The 25081-nt window shown below is 55.2% G+C and overlaps 1 protein-coding gene across 1 annotated transcript in view; it reads right to left on the bottom strand.

The window, feature by feature from the left end:
• Positions 1 to 1202: 1202 nt before the first annotated feature.
• Positions 1203 to 25081, bottom strand: part of kif22 (kinesin family member 22) — a 31043-nt gene continuing 7164 nt past the window's right edge. Inside the window, 6 exon segments of the mRNA XM_067981599.1 lie at positions 1203 to 1615; positions 11391 to 11447; positions 12580 to 12765; positions 18038 to 18111; positions 20278 to 20431; positions 21114 to 21297. Of these exon segments, the coding sequence (XP_067837700.1) occupies positions 1586 to 1615; positions 11391 to 11447; positions 12580 to 12765; positions 18038 to 18111; positions 20278 to 20431; positions 21114 to 21297 (685 nt within the window). The 3' untranslated portion in view covers positions 1203 to 1585.

Below are 25081 nucleotides of genomic sequence, written 5' to 3' on the forward strand. Positions count from 1 at the left end.
TCCGCCACCTCAGCTGTTCTCGGGCCTCCGACTCCTGCTCCCTCTCCTCCGCCACCTCAGCAGCTCTCGGGCCTCCGACTCCTGCTCCCTCTCCTCCGCCACCTCAGCTGTTCTCGGGCCTCCGACTCCTGCTTCCTCTCCTCCGCCACCTCAGCAGCTCTCGGGCCTCCGACTCCTGCTCCCTCTCCTCCGCCACCTCAGCAGCTCTCAGGCCTCCGACTCCCTCTCCTCCGCCACCTCAGCAGCTCTCGGGCCTCCGACTCCTGCTCCTCCGCCACCTCAGCAGCTCTCGGGCCTCCGACTCTCTCTCCTCCGCCACCTCAGCTGTTCTCGGGCCTCCGACTCCTGCTCCTCTGCCACCTCAGCTGTTCTCGGGCCTCCGACTCCTGCTCCTCTGCCACCTCAGCTGTTCTCGGGCCTCCGACTCCCGCCTTTTCATGGATGGCTTCCACTCCTCTGCCGCCTCATCTCAGTCTTAAATGTCTGCCCCCTTATCTATGCCCACTAGTTCTAGACTCTCCAGCCAGAGGAAACAACCTCTCAGCATCTACCCTTTCAAGCCTCTTCAGAATCTTATAAGTTTATACGTTCGCATGCACCAGGTTAGCTGGTCTCACCCGTGTGGTACTCAGACCCGCGGGGACCCGTGCCCTGGGAAGAGTCGGACTCTGGCTGTTCCCTAAGCCCAGGGTGCTGAGGCCAATTGTCGCCCCCAAGGTGGCTGGGATCAGTTAACTGAGCACAGGCTGGGGAGGGGATAGACCCTGGGCTTGTCCCACTGTGACTGGCACAGCGGGCGGGTTTGGTGTCAATTTAAACTGAACATTATTGGACGGTGGTGGGGAGGAGGAAGAGGGTGGGAAGAGGAATTCCTCTTGCCCCGAGCCCTGCTCCACTCAGTTACACATGAAGGACAGTGTGGAGCCCGGAGGTCACACACTGGGAACAAAGCACCAAGTGTAACCAGGGGGAAGAACAGGCTCCTCAGCCCACGACGGATAGTTTCCATCAGTACTTCACAAACCTTTCACAGAATGATACTGCATAGTAGGCCGCCATTCGGCCGACAACTTTCTATCACCTGGCACACTCCCTGGGATTACACATCCTGGGCTTACCTAGTGCAGGGATAGTCATATGGGGAAATCTAGGACAGATTAGACCAAGAACTGCTGCAACAATGAGCGGGAGGGTGATAGTCAGAAATTTAACTCGATTTTTATTGTACGACTACTTTCTGTACCAATTAAAGACAGGTTTGAATAAAGTACACCATGATATCGCATAACAATGGTTCAAATTCTGTGGCAGTCAACGTTTACAATGTGGACTGACACTGTCACTTCCCACCATCAAGCCACACTGACCCAGGGAAACGTCACCCACCCGAGGCTGATCAGTTCACTCCCTTTGAGGCAGCAGCCATTCTTGAATTGACGAGCGGACACAGCTTCACATCTCAAAGTACAGATAAATTGTTCTCTAGTTACATGAGTCTCTGGCAGTTAAAGGCGAAGGACGCTGACTGACCCAGCCCAGGGGAAACGGCCAGAACCTTCATCCAAAGCAAGATTCGATCCAGCGCTCACTTCACCCAACAGCTCAGGACATTGGCCTAAGAAAATAGGAGACAGTCAGACCACAGACACACACCCCGCATTACACACACACGTTCCCCCCCAAGTCACACACCATGCCGACTTGGAAATATATCGCCGTTCCTTCATTGTCGCTGGGTCAAAATCCTGGAACTCCCTTCCTAACAGCACTGTGGGAGAACCGTCACCACACGGACTGCAGCGGTTCAAGAAGGCGGCTCACCACCACCTTCTCAAGGGCAATTAGGGATGGGCAATAAATGCCGGCCTCGCCAGCGACGCCCACATCCCGTGAACGAATAAAAAAAACACACGCACACCCCCCGACACACACACACACACCCCCGACACACACACACACACCCCCGACACACACACACACACCCCCGACACACACACACACACACCCCCGACACACACACACACACACCCCCGACACACACGCACCGCCCGACACACACGCACCCCCCGACACACACACGCACCCCCCGACACACACGCACCCCCGACACACACGCACCCACCGACACACACGCACCCACCGACACACACACACACCCCCCCGACACACACACACACCCCCCCGACACACACACACCCCGCCGACACACACACACCCCCCCGACACACACACACACACCCCCGACACACACACACACACCACCGACACACACACACACACCCCCCCGACACACACACACACCCCCCCGACACACACACACACCCCCCCGACACACACACACACCCCCCCGACACACACACACACCCCCCCGACACACACACACACCCCCCCGACACACACACACACCCCCCCGACACACACACACACCCCCCCGACACACACACACACCCCCCCGACACACACACACACCCCCCCGACACACACACACACCCCCCCGACACACACACACACCCCCCCGACACACACACACACCCCCCCGACACACACACACACACCCCCACACCCACACACACACCCCGACACACACACACACCCCCGACACACACACACACCCCCGACACACACAACCCGACACACACACACCCCGACACACACACACACACCGCCGACACACACACACACACCGCCGACACACACACACACCCCCGACACACACCCCCCGACACACACACCCCCCGACACACACACACCCCCCCGACACACACACACACACCGCCGACACACACACACCCCGACACACACACACACCCCCGACACACACACACGACACACACACACACACCCCCGACACACACACACATCCCCGACACACACACACACCCCCGACACACACACACACACCCCCGACACACACACACACACCCCCGACACACACACACACACCCCCGACACACACACACACACCCCCGACACACACACACCCCGACACACACCCCCGACACACACACACACACCCCCGACACACACACACATCCCCGACACACACACACACCCCCGACACACACACACACCCCCGACACACACACACACCCCCGACACACACACACACACCCCCGACACACACACACACACCCCCGACACACACACACACACCCCCGACACACACACACACACCCCCGACACACACACACACCCCCGACACACACACACACCCCCGACACACACACACACCCCCGACACACACACACACCCCCGACACACACACACACCCCCCCGACACACACACACCCCGACACACACACACCCCGACACACACACACCCCGACACACACACACACACCCCGACACACACACACACCCCGACACACACACACACACCGACACACACACACACACCCCGACACACACACACACCCCCCGACACACACACACACCCCCCGACACACACACACCGACACACACACACACACCCCGACACGCACACACACACCCCGACACGCACACACACACCCCGACACGCACACACACACCCCGACACGCACACACACACCCCGACACGCACACACACACCCCGACACGCACACACCCCCCCGACACGCACACACCCCCCCGACACACACACACCCCGACACACACACACCCCGACACACACACACACACACCGACACACACACACACACCCCGACACACACACACACACCCCGACACACACACACACACCCCGACACACACACACACACCCCGACACACACACACACACCCCGACACACACACCCCGACACACACACACACACACCGACACACACATACCCCCCCGACACACACACACCCCGACACACACACACCCCGACACACACACACACACCCCGACACACACACACACCGACACACACACACCCCGACACACACACACCCCGACACACACACACCCCGACACACACACACACACCCCGACACACACACACACACCGACACACACACACACACCGACACACACACACACCCCCCGACACACACACACCCCGACACACACACACACACCCCGACACACACACACACCCCCCGACACACACACACCCCGACACGCACACACACACCCCGACACGCACACACACACCCCGACACGCACACACACACCCCGACACGCACACACACACCCCGACACGCACACACACACCCCGACACGCACACACACACCCCGACACGCACACACACACCCCGACACGCACACACACACCCCGACACGCACACACACACCCCGACACGCACACACACACCCCGACACGCACACACACACCCCGACACGCACACACACACCCCGACACGCACACACACACCCCGACACGCACACACACACCCCGACACACACACACACCCCCCCGACACACACACACCCCCCCGACACACACACACCCCGACACACACACACACACCCCGACACACACACACACACCCCGACACACACACACACACCCCGACACACACACACACACCCCGACACACACACACACACCGACACACACACACACACCCCGACACACACACACACACCCCGACACACACACACACACCCCCGACACACACACACACACCCCCGACACACACACACCCCCCCGACACACACACACACCCCCGACACACACACACACCCCCGACACACACACACACCCCCGACACACACACACACACATCCCCGACACACACACACACACCCCCGACACACACACACACACCCCCGACACACACACACACACCCCGACACACACACACACACCCCGACACACACACACACACCGACACACACACACACACACACCGACACACACACACCCCGACACACACACACCCCGACACACACACACCCCACCGACACACACACACCCCCCCGACACACACACACACACCCCGACACACACACACCCCCGACACACACACACCCCCGACACACACACACCCCCGACACACACACACCCCCGACACACACACACCCCCGACACACACACACACCCCCGACACACACACACACACCCCGACACACACACACACACACCCCGACACACACACACACCCCCGACACACACACACACCCCCGACACACACACACACCCCCGACACACACACACACCCCCGACACACACCCCCGACACACACCCCCGACACACACACACACACCCCCGACACACACACACACACACCCGACACACACACACACACCCCCGACACACACACACACACCCCCGACACACACACACACACCCCCGACACACACACACACACCCCCGACACACACACACACACCCCCGACACACACACACACACACCCCGACACACACACCCCCGACACACACACACACCCCGACACACACACACACACCCCCGACACACACACACACACCCCCGACACACACACACACACCCCCGACACACACACACACCCCCGACACACACACACACCCCCGACACACACACACACCCGACACACACACACACACCCCCGACACACACACACACACCCCCGACACACACACACACACCCCCGACACACACACACACACCCCCGACACACACACACACACCCCCGACACACACACACACACACCCCGACACACACACCCCCGACACACACACACACCCCGACACACACACACCATGACACACACACACACACCCCCGACACACACACACACACCCCCGACACACACACACACACCCCCGACACACACACACACACCCCCGACACACACACACACACCCCCGACACACACACCACCACACACACACACCCCGACACACACACACACCCCCGACACACACACCCCCCGACACACACACCCCCCGACACACACACCCCCCGACACGCACACACACACCCCGACACGCACACACACACCCCGACACGCACACACACACCCCGACACGCACACACACACCCCGACACGCACACACACACCCCGACACGCACACACACACCCCGACACGCACACACACACCCCGACACGCACACACACACCCCGACACGCACACACACACCCCGACACGCACACACACACACCGACACGCACACACACACACCGACACGCACACACACACACCGACACGCACACACCGACACGCACACACCCCGACACACACACACACCCCGACACACACACACACACCCCGACACACACACACACACCCCGACACACACACACACACCGACACACACACACACACCGACACACACACACCCCCCCCCCGACACACACACACACACCCCGACACACACACACACACCCCGACACACACACACACACCCCGACACACACACACACACCCCGACACACACACACACACCCCGACACACACACACACACCCCGACACACACACACACACCCCGACACACACACACACCGACACACACACACCCCGACACACACACACCCCACCGACACACACACACCCCACCGACACACACACACACACACCCCGACACACACACACACCCCGACACACACACACACCCCGACACACACACACACACCCCGACACACACACACACACACCCCGACACACACACACACACCCCGACACACACACACACCCCCGACACACGCACACCCCCGACACACGCACACCCCCGACACACGCACACCCCCGACACACACACACCCCCGACACACACACACCCCCGACACACACACACCCCCGACACACACACACCCCCGACACACACACACCCCCGACACACACACACACCCCCGACACACACACACACCCCCGACACACACACACCCCCGACACACACACACCCCCGACACACACACACACCCCCGACACACACACACACCCCCGACGCACACACACACACACACCCCGACACACACACACACACACCCCGACACACACACCCCCGACACACACACACACCCCCGACACACACACACCCCCGACACACACCCCCGACACACACACACACACCCCCGACACACACACACACACCCCCGACACACACACACACACCCCCGACACACACACACACACCCCCGACACACACACACACACCCCCGACACACACACACCCCCGACACACACACACCCCCGACACACACCCCGACACACACACACCCCGACACACACACACCCCGACACACACACCCCCGACACACACACCCCCGACACACACACCCCCGACACACACACCCCCGACACACACACCCCCGACACACACACCCCCGACACACACACCCCCGACACACACACCCCCGACACACACACACACACCCCGACACACACACCCCCGACACACACACACACCCCCGACACACACACCCCCGACACACACACACCCCCGACACACACACCCCCCGACACACACACACACCCCCGACACACACACACACCCCCGACACACACACACACCCCCGACACACACACACACCCCCGACACACACACACACACCCCCGACACACACACACACACCCCCGACACACACACACACACCCCCGACACACACACACACACCCCCGACACACACACACCCCCGACACACACACACCCCCGACACACACACACCCCCGACACACACACACACCCCCGACACACACACACCCCCGACACACACACACCCCCGACACACACACACACCCCCGACGCACACACACACACACACCCCGACACACACACACACACACCCCGACACACACACCCCCGACACACACACACACCCCCGACACACACACACCCCCGACACACACACCCCCGACACACACACCCCCGACACACACACCCCCGACACACACACCCCCGACACACACACCCCCGACACACACACCCCCGACACACACACCCCCGACACACACACACACACCCCCGACACACACACACACACCCCCGACACACACACCCCCGACACACACACCCCCCGACACACACACACCCCCGACACACACACACACCCCCGACACACACACACACCCCCGACACACACACACACACCCCCGACACACACACACACCCCCGACACACACACACACCCCCGACACACACACACACCCCCGACACACACACACACCCCCGACACACACACACACCCCCGACACACACACACACACCCCCGACACACACACCCCCGACACACACACCACCGTCACACACACACCCCGACACACACACACCCCGACACACACACACCCCGACACACACACACCCCGACACACACACACACCCCCGACACACACACACACCCCCGACACACACACACACCCCCGACACACACACACACCCCCGACACACACACACACCCCCGACACACACACACACCCCCCGACACACACACACACCCCCCGACACACACACACCCCCGACACACACACACACCCCCGACACACACACACACCCCCGACACACACACACACCCCCCGACACACACACACACACACCCCGACACACACCCCCCGACACACAGACACACACCCCCCGACACACAGACACACACCCCCGACACACACACACACCCCCGACACACACACACCCCCGACACACACACACACCCCCCGACACACACACACACACACCCCGACACACACCCCCCGACACACAGACACACACCCCCCGACACACACACACCCCCGACACACACACACCCCCGACACACACACACCCCCGACACACACACACCCCCGACACACACACACCCCCGACACACACACACCCCCGACACACACACACCCCCGACACACACACACCCCCGACACACACACACCCCCGACACACACACACCCCCGACACACACACACCCCCGACACACACACACACACCCCCGACACACACACACACACACCCCCGACACACACACACACACCCCCGACACACACACACACACCCCCGACACACACACACACACCCCCGACACACACACACACACCCCCGACACACACACACACACCCCGACACACACACACACACCCCGACACACACACACACACCCCGACACACACACACACACCCCGACACACACACACACACCCCGACACACACACACACACCCCGACACACACACACACACCCCGACACACACACACACACCCCGACACACACACACACACCCCGACACACACACACACACCCCGACACACACACACACACCCCGACACACACACACACACCCCGACACACACACACACACCCCGACACACACACACACACCCCGACACACACACACACACCCCGACACACACACACACACACCCCGACACACACACACACACCCCGACACACACACACCCCGACACACACACACACACCCCGACACACACACACACACCCCGACACACACACACACCCCGACACACACACACACCCCGACACACACACACACACCCCCGACACACACACACACCCCGACACACACACACACCCCCGACACACACACACACCCCCGACACACACACACACACCCCCGACACACACACACACCCCCGACACACACACCACACCCCCGACACACACACACACCCCCGACACACACACACACACACAACCCGACACACACACACACCCCCCGACACACACACACACCCGACACACACACACACACACACACACCCCCGACACACACACACACACACCCCCGACACACACCCACACCCCCGACACACACCCCGACACACCACACACACCCCGACACACACACACACACACCCCGACACACACCCCCGACACACACACACACACCCCCGACACACACACACACACCCCCGACACACACACACACACCCCCGACACACACACACACACCCCGACACACACACACACACCCCCGACACACACACACACACCCCCGACACACACACACACACCCCCGACACACACACACACACACCCCCGACACACACACACACACACCCCCGACACACACACACACACACCCCCGACACACACACACACACACCCCCGACACACACACACACACACCCGACACCACACACACACACACCCCGACACACACACACACACCCCCGACACACACACACACACCCCCGACACACACACACACCCCCCCGACACACACACACACCCCCCCGACACACACACACACACCCCCCGACACACACACACACCCCCCCGACACACACACACACCCCCCCGACACACACACACACCCCCCCGACACACACACACACCCCCCCGACACACACACACACCCCCCCGACACACACACACACCCCCCCGACACACACACACACCCCCCCGACACACACACACACCCCCCCGACACACACACACACCCCCCCGACACACACACACACCCCCCCGACACACACACACCCCCCCGACACACACACACACCCCCCCGACACACACACACACCCCCCCGACACACACACACACCCCCCGACACACACACACACCCCCCCGACACACACACACACCCCCCGACACACACACACCCCCCGACACACACACACACCCCCCCGACACACACACACACCCCCCCGACACACACACACACCCCCCCGACACACACACACATCCCCCCGACACACACACACATCCCCCCGACACACACACACATCCCCCCGACACACACACACATCCCCCCGACACACACACCCACCCCGACACACACACCCACCCCGACACACACACCCACCCCGACACACACACACCCACCCCGACACACACACACACACACCCCCGACACACACACACACACCCCCGACACACACACACACACCCCCGACACACACACACACACCCCCGACACACACACACACACCCCCCCGACACACACACACACACCCCCCCGACACACACACACACACCCCCCCGACACACACACACACACCCCCCCGACACACACACACACACACCCCCCCCCGACACACACACACACACACACCCCCCGACACACACACACACACACACCCCCCGACACACACACACACACACACACCCCCCGACACACACACACACCCCCCGACACACACACACACACCCTGCATTACTCACAGACCGAGACACCACACCCCGCATTACTCACTATTCAGGGTAAGGATTCCTCACTATGTAACTGTACAGTCACTGTTTTTTCAAGGGTCACTCACTAACTGTAAAGTCATTGTTTATTCAGCAGTCTTTGATGTTTCAGTCACTCTGCTCCCGAGAAGTGGAGCAACTCACAGCTGCCCACTGCCTGACTCAGCATCGTGAGGTAGTGACAACATCCCCAAGTGACGGCCAACGAAGAGAGAGATGGAAATCCTTCAGTACTCTTCAGTGTAGTTCAGATATCGATAGCGAGGTGGTAAACACTACCCCTTGGGGTGGGGGGCGGGGGGGAAAAAGGGAGCGAGAGAGAGAGAGAGAGATGGAGAAAGAGAGAGGGCGAACTAGTCACGCACTCACCTTCAAGAACGTGGATGGGAACTTGGCCGAAATCCCAATCTTTGCGAGGTCCTCGATCTGAAAACACACACACTCGGCCCGTTAAGCCTGGCCACAATATCTCCCATCAGATTAGGACAGAGCACAGGTCCTCACCCACTCCCACACCTCACCCCTGCAGACAGACTCTGCACCTCACCCTCCTCTCACTCCCACACCTCACCCCTGCACACAGACTCTGCCCCTCACCCTCCTCTCACTCCCACACCTCACCCCTGCAGACAGACTCTGCCCCTCACCCTCCTCTCACTCCCACATGACACCCCTGCAGACAGACCCTGCCCCTCACCCTCCTGCACCTCACCCCTGCAGACAGACCCTGCCCCTCACCCTCTTCTCACTCCCACACCTCACCCCTGCAGACAGACTCTGCCCCTCACCCTCCTCTCACTCCCACACCTCACCCCTGCAGACAGACTCTGCCCCTCACCCTCCTCTCACTCCCACACCTCACCCCTGCAGACAGACTCTGCCCCTCACCCTCCCCTCACATCTCACCCCGGGCAGACAGACTCTGCCCCTCACCCTCCTCTCACATCTCACCCCGTGCAGGCACTGACCCTGCCTCTCACCCTCCTCCTCACCCCCTGCAGACACAGACTCTGCTGCCTCCCTTCGGTCCCTCACCAAGTGTCCCCGCTCTCAGTGTGTGATCCCAGACACTGTCAACAGGAGGCAGGATAGACGGCTGTAGAGGAAGTCTCACAGCTGAGCATTGATCCTATCCTCACGCGAAACACACACTTTCCAGCAGGGTGACTGGGCAGTGATCGTGAGCAGGAACCCTGACTGATTTTCCCTCTCTATAACCCAGGGGTTACTGGACAGTGATCGTGAGCAGCAACCCTGGCTGATTTCCCCCTCTCCCGAATGCAGGGGTCAATGAGTAGTGATCAGGAGAAAGAATCCTAGCTGATTCCACCCCAATCTGGGTTGCTGAGATGACCCAATCTCCCCGCTCTGCTCTGAGAGCCTCAGTCATCACCCACTTAACCAGCAGAGGACCACGCCTAACTTCTACACGCGGATTAGCTGAGTACAGAGAGGGCCAGCAAAATGGTTGCCAGCAAGTTAGCTTTCGGAGAAACGAGTACAAGCCTTAGAAACACACCCTGCCATCCCTCCCGAGCTCAGGAGCTGCGATAGGTACCTGACTGAACGGTCCGTTCTGCTCTCTCCAGTCTATGATCAGCTTGGCCGTCTTGTCTCCAACCCTCTTCAGTGTCTTCAGCTCCGTCAGGGAGCCTTCATTCAGCACATGTAGGATGCTGTCCTTCCGTTGGTGGGCCAACTCCAGGTCTAGCTTCCACTCAAATTCATTCTCATCACCGTCACCCTGTATACCAGCCAGGAAACAGGACATTACATCCCGCACATCCGCCAGTCAGATCACATCTCCCCAGTCTCATTACAGTAGCGAAGGGATTCTGTTACTCGATGAGTAATCCAGCGGGGTACAGTAGTGTAATAGTTATGTTTTTTTTAAATTTGTTCATGGAATGTGGGCATCGCTGGCGAGGCCGGCATTTATTGCCCATCCCTAATTGCCCTCGAGAAGGTGGTGGGGAGCCGCCTTCTTGAACCTGTGCTGTCGAAGAAGCCTTGGTGGGTTGCTGCAGTGCATCCTGTGGATGGTACACACTGCAGCCACAGTGCGCCAGTGGTGAAGGGAGTGAATGTTTAGGGTGGTGGAAGGGGTGTCAATCAAGCGGGCTGCTTTGTCCTGGATGGTGTTGAGCTTCTTGTGTTGTTGGAGCTGCACTCATCCAGGCAAGTGGAGAGTATTCCATCACACTCCTGACTTGTGCCTTGTAGATGGTGGAAAGGCTTTGGGGAGTCAGGAAGTGAGTCACTCGCTGCAGAATACCCAGCCTCTGACCTGCTCTTGTAGCCACAGTATTTATATGGCTGGTCCAGTAAAGTTTCTTGTCAACGGTGACCCCCAGGATGTTGATGGTGGGGGTTTAGGCAATGGTAATGCCGTTGAATGTCAAGGGGAGGTGGTTAGACTCTCTCTTGCTGGAGATGGTCATTGCCTGGCATTTGTCTGTGAATGTTACTTGCCACTTATGAGCCCAAGCCTGGATGTTGTCCTGGTCTTGCTGCGTGCGGGCACGGACTGCTTCATTATCTGAGGAGTTGCGAATGGAACTGAACACTGTGCAATCATCAGCGAACATCCCCATTTCTGAACTTATGATGGAGGGAAGGTCAATGATGAAGCGGCTGAAGATGGTTGAGCCTAGGACACTGCCCTAAGGAATTCCTGCAGCAATGTCCTGGGGCTGAGATGATTGGCCTCCAACAACCAGTACCATCTTCCTTTGTGCTAGTTTTGACTCCAGCCACTGGAGAGTTTGCGCCGTTTCCCAGTGACTTCAATTTTACGAGGGGTCCTTGGTGCCACACTCGGTCAAATGCTGCCTTGATGTCAAGGGCAGTCACTCTCACCTCACCTCTGGAATTCAGCTCTTTTGTTCAGGTTTGGACCAAGGCTGTAATGAGGTCTGGAGCCGAGTGGTCCTGTCGGAACCCAAACTGAACATCGGTGAGCAGGTTATTAGTGAGTAAGTGCCGCTTGATAGCACTGTTGACGACACCTTCCATCACTTTGCTGATGATTGAGAGTAGACTGATGGGGTGGTAATTGGCCGAATTGGATTTGTCCTGCTTTTTGTGGACAGGACATACCTGGGAAATTTTCCACATTGTCAGGTAGATGCCAGTGTTGTAGTTGTACTGGAACAGCTTGGCTGGAGGCGCAGCTAGTTCTGGAGCACAAGTCTTCAGCACTACAGCTGGGATGTTGTCGGGGCACATAGCCTTTGCTGTATCCAGTGCACTCAGCCGTTTCTTGATATCACATGGAGTGAGTCAAATTGGCTGAAGACTGGATTCTGTGATGGGGGGATATCGGAAGGAGGCCGAGATGGATCATCCACTCGGCACTTCTGGCTGAAGATGGTTGCAAACTCAGCACGGCACATCACATGGGGACAGGGACACGATGTGAGGTATCACTGCAAGGGTGGCACTTCACACAGGGACACGGTGTGAGGTATCACTGTAAGGACAGCACTTCACACAGGGACACGGTGTGAGGTATCACTAAGGACAGCACTTCACACAGGGACACGGTGTGAGGTATCACTGTAAGGACAGCACTTCACACAGGGACACGGTGTGAGGTATCACTGTAAGGACAGCACTTCACACAGGGACACGGTGTGAGGTATCACTGTAAGGACAACACTTCACACAGGGACACGGTGTGAGCTATCACTGTAAGGACAGCACTTCACACAGGGACACGATGTGAGGTATCACTGTAAGGACGGCACTTCACACAGGGACACGGTGTGAGCTATCACTGTAAGGACAGCACTTCACACAGGGACACGGTGTGAGCTATCACTGTAAGGACAGCACTTCACACAGGGACACGGTGTGAGGTATCACTGTAAGGGTGGCACTTCACACAGGGACACGGTCGGTGTGAGCTATCACTGTAAGGACGGCACTTCACACAGGGACACGGTCGGTGTGAGCTATCACTGTAAGGACGGCACTTCACACAGGGACACGGTGTGAGCTATCACTGTAAGGACGGCACTTCACACAGGGACACGATGTGAGCTATCACTGTAAGGACGGCACTTCACACAGGGACACGGTGTGAGCTATCACTGTAAGGACAGCACTTCATACAGGGACACGGTGTGAGCTATCACTGTAAGGACGGCACTTCACACAGGGACACGGTGTGAGGTATCACTAAGGACAGCACTTCACACAGGGACACGGTGTGAGCTATCACTGTAAGGACAGCACTTCATACAGGGACACGGTGTGAGCTATCACTGTAAGGACGGCACTTCACACAGGGACACGGTGTGAGCTATCACTGTAAGGACAGCACTTCATACAGGGACACGGTGTGAGCTATCACTGTAAGGACGGCACTTCACACAGGGACACGGTGTGAGGTATCACTAAGGACAGCACTTCACACAGGGACACGATGTGAGGTATCACTGTAAGGACAACACTTCACACAGGGACACGGTGTGAGGTATCACTGTAAGGACGGCACTTCACACAGGGACACGGTGTGAGGTATCACTGTAAGGACAGCACTTCACACAGGGACACGGTGTGAGGTATCACTGTAAGGACGGCACTTCACACAGGGACACGGTGTGAGGTATCACTGTAAGGACAACACTTCACACAGGGACACGGTGTGAGGTATCACTGTAAGGACAACACTTCACACAGGGACACGGTGTGAGGTATCACTGTAAGGACAACACTTCACACAGGGACGGGGACACGTTGTGATGGTGGGGATATCGGGAGGAGGCCGAGACGGATCATCCACTCGGCACTTCTGGCTGAAGATGGTTGCAAACACTTCAGCCTTGTCTTTTGCACTCACGCGCTGGACTCCGCCATCAATGAGGATGGGGATATTTACAGAGCCTCCTCCTCCCGTTAGTTGTTTAATTGTCCACCATCATTCACGACTGGATGTGGCAGGACTGCAGAGCTTTGATCTGATCCGTTGGTTGTGGAATCACTTAGCTCTGTCTGTAGCATGTTGTTTCCACTGTTTAGCATGCATGTCGACCTGAGTTGTAGCTTCACCAGGTTGGCACCTCATTTTTCGGTACGCCTGGTGCTGCTCCTGACATGCTCTTCTACACTCCACATTGAACCAGGCTTGATCCCCTGGCTTGTTGGTGATGGTAGAGTGAGGGATATGCTGCGCCATGAGTTTACAGATTGTGCTGGAATACAATTCTGCTGCTGCTAATGGTCCACAGTGCCTCATGGTTGCCCAGTTTTGAGCTGCTAGATCTGTTCTGAATCCATCCCATTTAGCACGGTGATAGTGGCACACAACAAGTTGGATGGTGTCCTCAGTGCAAAGAGGAGACATCTCCACGAGGACTGTGCGGTGGTCACTCCTACCAATATTGTCGTGGACAGATGCATCTGCGACAGGTAGATTGGTGATGACGAGGTCAAGTCGGTTTTTCCCTCCTGTTGGTTCACTCACACCTGCTGCAGGCCCAGTCTGGCAGCTATGTCCTTCGGGACTCTACCAGCTCGGTCAGTCGTGGTGCTACCGAGCCACTCTTGGTGATTGACATTGAAGTCCCCCACCCAGAGTACATTCTGTGCCCTTGCTACCCTCAGTGCTTCCTCCAGGTGGTGTTCAACATGGAGGAGGACTGATTCATCAGCTGAGGGAGGACGGTAGGTGGTAATCAGCAGGAGGTTTCCTTGCCCATGTTTGACCTGATGCCATGAGATTTCATGGGGTTCGGAGTCAATGTTGAGGACTCCGAGGGCCACTCCCTCCTGACCGTATATCACTGTACCACCACCTCTGGTGGATCTGTCCTGCCGGTGGGACAGGACATAGCCAGGGATGGTGATGGAACAGTCTGGGACATTGGCTGAAAGGTATGATTGAGAGAGTTTGGCTATGTCAGGCTGTTGCTTGACTGGTCTGTGCCCGGATGTTCATGAGGAGGACTTTGCAGGGTTGACTGGGCTTGGTTTGCCTTTGTCGTGTCCGGTGCCTCATGGTCCGTCTGGTTTTATTCTTATTATGACTTTTTGTAGCGAGATTGTACAACTGAGTGGCTTGCTGGGCCATTTCAGAGGGCGAGTAAGAATCAACCACGTTGCTGTGGGTCTGGAGTCACATAGGCCAGACTGGGTAAGGACGGCAGGTTTCCATCCCTAAAGGGCATTAGTGAACCAGATTGGTTTTTACGACAATCCGGTAGTTTCATGGCCACTGTTACTGATCCTAGTATTTTTTTATTTCCAGATTTTATTTCATTGAATTTAAATTCCCCAGCTGCGGGATTTGAACTCATGACTCCGGATTATTAGTCCAGGCCTCTGGATTACTAGTCCAGTAACATAACCACAATGTTACCGTACCCGTACTATACTAGCCCAGCAACATAACCACTATGCTACCGTTACTGGACGAGTAATCCAGAGAGGTACAGTAGTGTAATGGTTTTGTTACCGGACGAGTAATCCAGAGGGGTACAGTAGTGTAATGGTTTTGTTACCGGACGAGTAATCCAGAGAGGTACAGTAGTGTAATGGTTATGTTACCAGACGAGTAATCCAGAGGGGTACAGTAGTGTAATGGTTATGTTACCAGACGAGTAATCCAGAGGGATACAGGAGTGTAATGGTTGTGTTACCGGACGAGTAATCCAGAGAACGTGAGTTCAAATCCCACCCTGACAGTTTGAGAGATTTGAATTCAGTTTTAAAAAGCTGGGATCGGTAAAAGTGACCAGGAAGCTGTTGCGTATCATAAAAACCCAACCAATTCACTAATGCCCTTTCAGGAAGGAAACCTGCCTCCTTTACCTGCTCTGGCCTATATGTGACTCCAATCCCACACTGCCCTCTGATGGGGACTAGTGATCCCCTCAGTTGCATCAAACCTCTACAAAATTCACCACACGAACTGCAGCGGTTCAAGGTGGTTCATCATCACCATCTCAGGGCAACTAGGTATGGGCAGTAAATGCCTGTCTTACCAGTGATGCTCACACAGCAACACTCACCTGCTTTTCCTGCTTCTCTCTCCTTCTGACAACCAGCACAGTCCCTGGCTGCAACAAGTGGCTGTTGTCCAGACCTGCAATGATTTAGGACAAACAGTCAGAATCATTGGGGGTCAGTGAGTTGGGGGAGGAGGTACAATCCTAGCCCAAACAGCAAAGGGACGTCGGGAGGAGCCTGGGGCTCATTCCATCAATTCAGAGCTCTCAATCCCAACCCTGACACTTTGAGGCTGGTGGAGAGCATGGACTTCCCCACAGTGAGGGACAGGGACAGAGAAACAGACAACTCAAAGGAATACTATCACTGTGCTGCAGGATTTTTCCCACAATCCGAGCGGATGCCACACTTCACTAAGTTAGGTGATAGCCCTGAGCTCTTTAATGCACCAGTGACCAAAGCTCAGGCTCAAACTTAAAGGTCTCTCGCCTTCTGCCCTCACCCAGGTTGATAATGCAGGGGACGCGGAGGGGGGTGGGGGCTGGGAGAAGAGATTCAGACGAGCTCGCACTGTTGGACATTACTCGTGCAGAACTCACCATCACAATGATGCCAGGGTTAAATGATGAGGACAGGCTGTATGGACTAGGATTGTATTCCCTTGAGTTTACAAGATTAAAGGGTGATCTAATTGAGGTGTTTCAGATGATTAAAGGGTATGATAGGGTAGATAGAGAGAAACTATTTCCTCTTGTGGGGAGTCCAGAACAAGGGGCATAACCTTAAAATTAAAGCTGGGCTGTTCAGGGGTGACGTCAGGAAGCACTTCTTCACACGAAGGGTAGAGGAAATCTGGGACCCTCTGCCCATATAAAACGAGTGGACGCTGGGGGCCAATTGGAGCTTTCAAGACAGAGATTGATAGATTTTTGTTAGGTAAGGGCATCAAGGGATTTGGAGCTAAGGCGGGTAAATGGAGTTGAGGTACAGATTACCAATGATCTGATTGAACAGGAAATCATGTTTGACAAACCTACTGGAGATTTTTGAGAATATAACTGGTAGAATAGATAAGGGAGAACCAGTGGATGTGGTGTACTTGGATTTTCAGAGGTTAGTGTGCAAAATTAAAGCACATGGGATTGGTGGTATTATACTGGCATGGATTGAGCATTGGTTAACAGACAAGAAACAGAGAGTAGGAATAAATGGGTCTTTTTCGGGGTGGCAGGCAATGACTAGTGGGGTACCGCAGGGATCAGTCCTTGGGCCCCAGCTATTCACAATATATATCAATGATTTGGATGAGGGAACCAAATGTAATATTTCCAAGTTTGCTGACAACACCAAACTAGATGGGATCGTGAGTTGTGTGGAGGATGCAAAGAGGCTTCAAAGCGATTTAGACAAGTTGAGTGAGTGGGCAGATGCAGTAAAACGTGGATAAATGTGAAGTTATCCAATTTGGAAGGAAAAACAGAAAGGCAGATTATTATTTAAATGGTGATCGATTGGGAAATGTTGATGTACAAAGGGACCTGGGTGTCCTTGTACACCAATCACTGAAAGCAAACATGCAGGTGCAGCAAGCAGTTAGGAATGCAAATGGTATATTGGCCTTCATTGCAAGAGGATTTGAGTACAGGAGCAAGGATGTCTTACTATAGTTATACAGGGCCTTGGTGAGGCCACACCTGGAGTATTGTGTGTAGTTTTGGTCTCCTTACCTAAGAAAGGATATACTTGCCATAGAGGGAGTGCAGCGAAGGTTCACCAGACTGATTCCTGGGATGGCGGGATTGGGTCAACTTGGCCTGTATTCACTCAAGTTTAGAAGAATGAGAGGGAATCTCATTGAAACGTATAAAGTTCTGACAGGGCTAGACAGACTGGATGCCGGGAGGATGTTTCCCCTGGCTGGGGGGGGTCCAGAACGAGGGTCACAATCTCAGGATATGGGGTAGAACATTTAGGACTGAGATGAGGAGAAATTTCTTCACTCAAGAGGTTGGTGAACCTGTGGAATTCTCTACCCCAGAAGGCTGTGCAGGTCAAGTCACTAAACATATTTAAGAAGCTAGATAGATTTCTAGAAACAGAAGGCATCAAGGGATATGGGGAGAGAGCGGGAATATGGTATTGAGATAGAGGATCAGCCATGATCATATTGAATGGCGGAGCAGGCTCGAAGGGCCTACTCCTGCTCCTATTTTCTATGTTTCTAACACGCTCGAGGGGCTGAATGGTCTCCTGTTGCTATGTGACTGAGGAAGTAAGGGAGTGCATCGATCACATTACTCACGCTGCAGTGGTGTGACGATGGCCTGCTTTGTGTTGTTGGCCACGGCTGCGGGACGACTGTTTTTGAACAGTATGTCGCAGCTGCCGGTCTGGTCCGCTGGCGTCTCATGGGCCCCAACAGCTTTCTCTAGCTCCTTCGACCTTTGCTTCAGTTTCTAACAAAACAGACACACGCAGACACGGTTTACAATACTATTAGGTCTGGACCGTGTACGCACGCACGCACGCACGCACGCACGCACGCACAGTTTACAATGCTCTGCTCAAGTATCAGTTTCACACGTGGACAATTGCCCCATTCTTCATACAGGATATTCAACTGTGGAGGCAGCATCACAGCCAAGCCCCAATCCTGTCCTCACCAGACACCCACACACATTCCAGCCGGGGCCACTGAACAGTGATCAGGAGTAGGAACTCTGGCTGATTCCCCCTCTGCATAACCCAAGAGTCACTGGGCAGTGATCAGGAGTAGGAAACCTGGCTGATTAACCCACTCCTATCCTGGCAGGGAGCAGCTACCTCAGCCCATGCTGAGTGACGTCAGACAACGAGTTCCCTCAGCCCAGAGATGTGATTCCACCCCCCTCCCCCAGTACCGGGGTGATCAGGAACAGTCACACAGCCCAGAGATGTGATTCCACCCCCCTCCCCCAGTATCTGGGTGATCAGGAGCAGTCTCTCAGCCCAGAGATGTGATTCCACCCCCCTCCCCCAGTACCGGGGTGATCAGGAACAGTCACACAGCCCAGAGATGTGATTCCACCCCCCTCCCCCAGTATCTGGGTGATCAGGAGCAGTCTCTCAGCCCAGAGATGTGATTCCACCCCCCAGTACCTGTATTTGCAGCCGGCTTTCCTCCAGTTTTTGGAGGATCTGGGGACGCTCCTCTTTGGGCGTTCCCAGGATTGGGAGGCCACTCTTCCCGTACTTCCTCAGCATGTTGTCCAGATTGGAAATTCGTTCCATCATATCCGAGTCGTAAGCCTCAGGGTCAAAGTCCCCCGGCTTTAGCAGCGGGCTGGAAACAAGAGAGAAACATACTGAATGAGGGACTGCACATTGAAATAATCCTCCCCAAGAAAGCAGTCACCCCTGGGAACATACCAGGTGACCATGGAATCTCAGCACAGAAGGTGACCATTCGGCCCATTGAGCCTGTCCAGGTTCTTTGAAAGAGCTATCCAATTAGTCCCACTCCCCCGGCTCTTTCCACCATAGCCCTGCAAATTTTCCCCCTTCGAGTATTTATCCAATTCCATTTTGAAAGCAATGATTGAATCTGCTTCCACCACCTTTCAGGCAGCGCATTCTAGATCATAACAATTCGCCGAGTAAAATAAAATTCTCATTTCCCTCCAATTGTTTTGCCAATTATCATAAATCCGTATCTTCTGGCTACCGACCCTTCTGCCACTAGAAACAGTTTCTCCATACCTACTCTATCAAAACCACTCATGATTTTGAACACCTCTATTTAATCTCCCCTTGACCTCCCCTGGTCTGAGGAGAGCAATCCCAGTCTCTCCACATAACAAAGTATTTCATCTGGTAAATCTCCTCTGCACCCTCTCTACGGTTATCAGGCTTGCTCCTGGGGACCTCGAATGTGCCTTTGTCTGTCCAAAATCCAGGCAGACTGTGGTGAGCCCAGGAATCTAACAGGATGCTCTCCTTATGTGTTACTGGTTAGGTCACGCCTTTCAGGTGAGCTCTCCCAACATTGGGAAGCAGTTGTAGAAATACCTCACTAGACAGTGACACCGGCTTCCAAGTGCCTGACAGATCAGTAGAGAGATAACTGAACACAGTATAGATTTACAGTACTATCAAGTTCCCTGAATATTAATCTATGTGGCAATCTCGAGCTGACCAGCCAAAACATCTCCAAGTTTCAGACAGACCACTCAATTTTCAGAAGACAGCCCGAGAAATACTTTACAAAAAAAGAGGACTAACAGAAACTCAAAGAGCTGCCCAAATATGTACAAACAATACACACAAGATGGTGCCTTTACATAGAATGGCTTGGTTTCCCCACACCCCCACTGGGACACTGGGCCATTTTCTGAGAGTGATTCTACCTACATGTATTGTGGAGACAGACAGTCCCTACCTCAGACACTGGGCCATTTTCTGAGAGTGATTCGACCTACATGTATTGTGGAGACAGACAGTCCCTACCTCAGACACTGGGCCATTTTCTGTGAGTGATTCGACCTACATGTATTGTGGAGACAGACAGTCCCTACTTCAGACACTGGGCCATTTTCTGTGAGTGATTCGACCTACATGTATTGTGGAGACAGACAGTCCCTACCTCAGATACTGGGCCATTTTCTGTGAGTGACATAGAAACTCTGAGCAGGAATATGTCATTCGGCCCTTCGGGTCTGTTCCGCCAATCAATATGTTATGGCTGATCCTCTATCTCAATACCATATTCCTGCTCTCTCCCCATACCCTTTGATGCCTTTTGTGTCAACAAATCAATCTAGCTCCTTCTTAAATATATTCAGTGATTTTGCCTCCACAGCCTCTGTGGTAGAGAATTCCACAGGTTCACCACCCTCTGAGTGAAGAAATTTCTCCTCATCTCAGTCTTAAATGTCCTACCTCATATCCTGAGACTGTGACCCTCGTTCTGGACCCCCCCCCCCCCACACCAGCCAAGGGAAACATCCTCCCTGCATCCAGTCTGTCTAGCTGTGTCAGAATTTTATGTTTCAATGAGATTCCCTCTCTATCTTCCAGACTCCAGTGAATACAGGCCGAGTCGACCCAGTCTCTCCTCATACAACAGTCCCGCCATCCCAGGAATCAGTCTGGTGAACCTTTGCTGCACTCCCTCTATGGCAAGTATATCCTTTCTCAGATAAGGAGCCAAAACTGCACACAATACTCCAGGTGTGGTCTCACCAAGGCCCTGTATAACTGCAGTAAGACATCCTTGCTCCTGTACTCAAATCCTCTTGCAATGAAGGCCAAGGTACCATTTGCATTCCTAACTGCTTGCTGCACCTGCATGTTTGCTTTCAGTGATTGGTGTACAAGGACACCCAGGTCCCTTTGTACATCAACATTTCCCAATCGATCACCATTTAAATAATAATCTGCCTTTCTGTTTTTCCTTCCAATGTAGATAACTTCACATTTATCCACATTACACTGCATCTGCCATGTATTTGCCCACTGACTCAACTTGTCTAAATCGCTTTGAAGCCTCTTTGCATCCTCCACACAACTCACAATCCCACCTAGTTTTGTGTTGTCAGCAAACTTGGAAATATTACATACGGGTACGGTAGCATTGTGGTTATATCACTGGACTAGTAATCCAGAGGCCTGGACTAATAATCCGGAGTCATGAGTTCAAATCCTGCCACGGCAGCTGGGGAATTTAAATTCAATTAAATAAAATCTGGAATTAAAAAAAACTAATATCAGTATTGGTGGCCATGAAACTACCGGATTGTCGTAAAAACCAATCTGGTTCACTAACGTCCTTTAGGGAAGGAAACCTGCCGTCCATATCCGTTCTGGCCTATGTGTGACTCCAGACCCACAGCAATGTGGTTGATTCTGAATTGCCCTCTGAAATGGCCTAGCAAGCCACTCAGTCGTACAGTCTCGCTAAAAAAAGTCATAAGAATAAAAGCGGACGGACCACCCGGCATTGGACCACTAGGCACCGGACACGTCAAAGGCAAACCAAGCCCAGTCGACCCTGCAAAGTCCTCCTCACTAACATCTGGGGACTTGTGCCAAAATTGGGAAAGCTGTCCCATAGACTAGTCAAACAGCAGCCTGACATAGCCATACTCACAGAATCATACCTTTCAGCCAATGTCCCAGACTCTTCCATCACCATCCCTGGGTATGTCCTGTCCCACCAGCAGGACAGACCCACCAGAGGTGGCGGTACAGTGATATACAGGAGGGAGTGGCCCTGGAAGTCCTCTGGGCCCCATGAAATCTCATGGCATCAGGTCAAACATGGGAAAGGAAACCTCCTGCTGATTACCACCTACCGCCCTCCCTCAGCTGATGAATCAGTCCTCCTCCATGTTGAACACCACTTGGAGGAAGCACTGAGGGTAGCAAGGGCACAGAATGTACTCTGGGTGGGGGACTTCAATGTCCATCACCAAGAGTGGCTCGGTAGCACCACGACTGACCAAGCTGGCCGAGTCCTGAAAGACATAGCTGCCAGACTGGGCCTGCGGCAGGTGGTGAGCGAACCAACACGAGGGAAAAACCTACTTGATCTCGTCCTCACCAATCCACGTGTCGCAGATGCATCTGTCCATGACAGTATTGGTAGGCGTGACCACCGCACAGTCCTCGTGGAGACAAAGTCCCGTCTTCGCACTGAGGACGCCATCCAACGTGTTGTGTGGCACTATCACCGTGCTAAATGGGATAGATTCAGAACAGATCGAGCAGCTCAAAACTGGGCATCCATGAGGCACTGTGGGCCACCAGCAGCAGAATTGTATTCCACCACAATCTGTAACCTCAGGTCCCGGCATATTCCTCACTACCATTACCAACAAGCCAGGGGATCAACCCTGGTTCAATGAGGAGTGTAGAAGAACATGCCAGGAGCAGCACCAGCATACCTAAAAATGAAGTGCCAACCTGGTGAAGCTACAACTCAGGACTGCATGCTAAACAGTGGAAGCAACATGCTATACACAGAGCTAAGCGATTCCACAACCAACGGATCAGATCAAAGTTCTGCAGTCCTGCCACATCCAGTCGTGAATGGTGGTGGACAATTAAACAACTAACGGGAGGAGGCG

The sequence above is a fragment of the Heptranchias perlo genome, unplaced genomic scaffold (assembly GCF_035084215.1).
Source record: "Heptranchias perlo isolate sHepPer1 unplaced genomic scaffold, sHepPer1.hap1 HAP1_SCAFFOLD_82, whole genome shotgun sequence".
Taxonomy (NCBI): Eukaryota; Metazoa; Chordata; class Chondrichthyes; order Hexanchiformes; family Hexanchidae; genus Heptranchias; species Heptranchias perlo.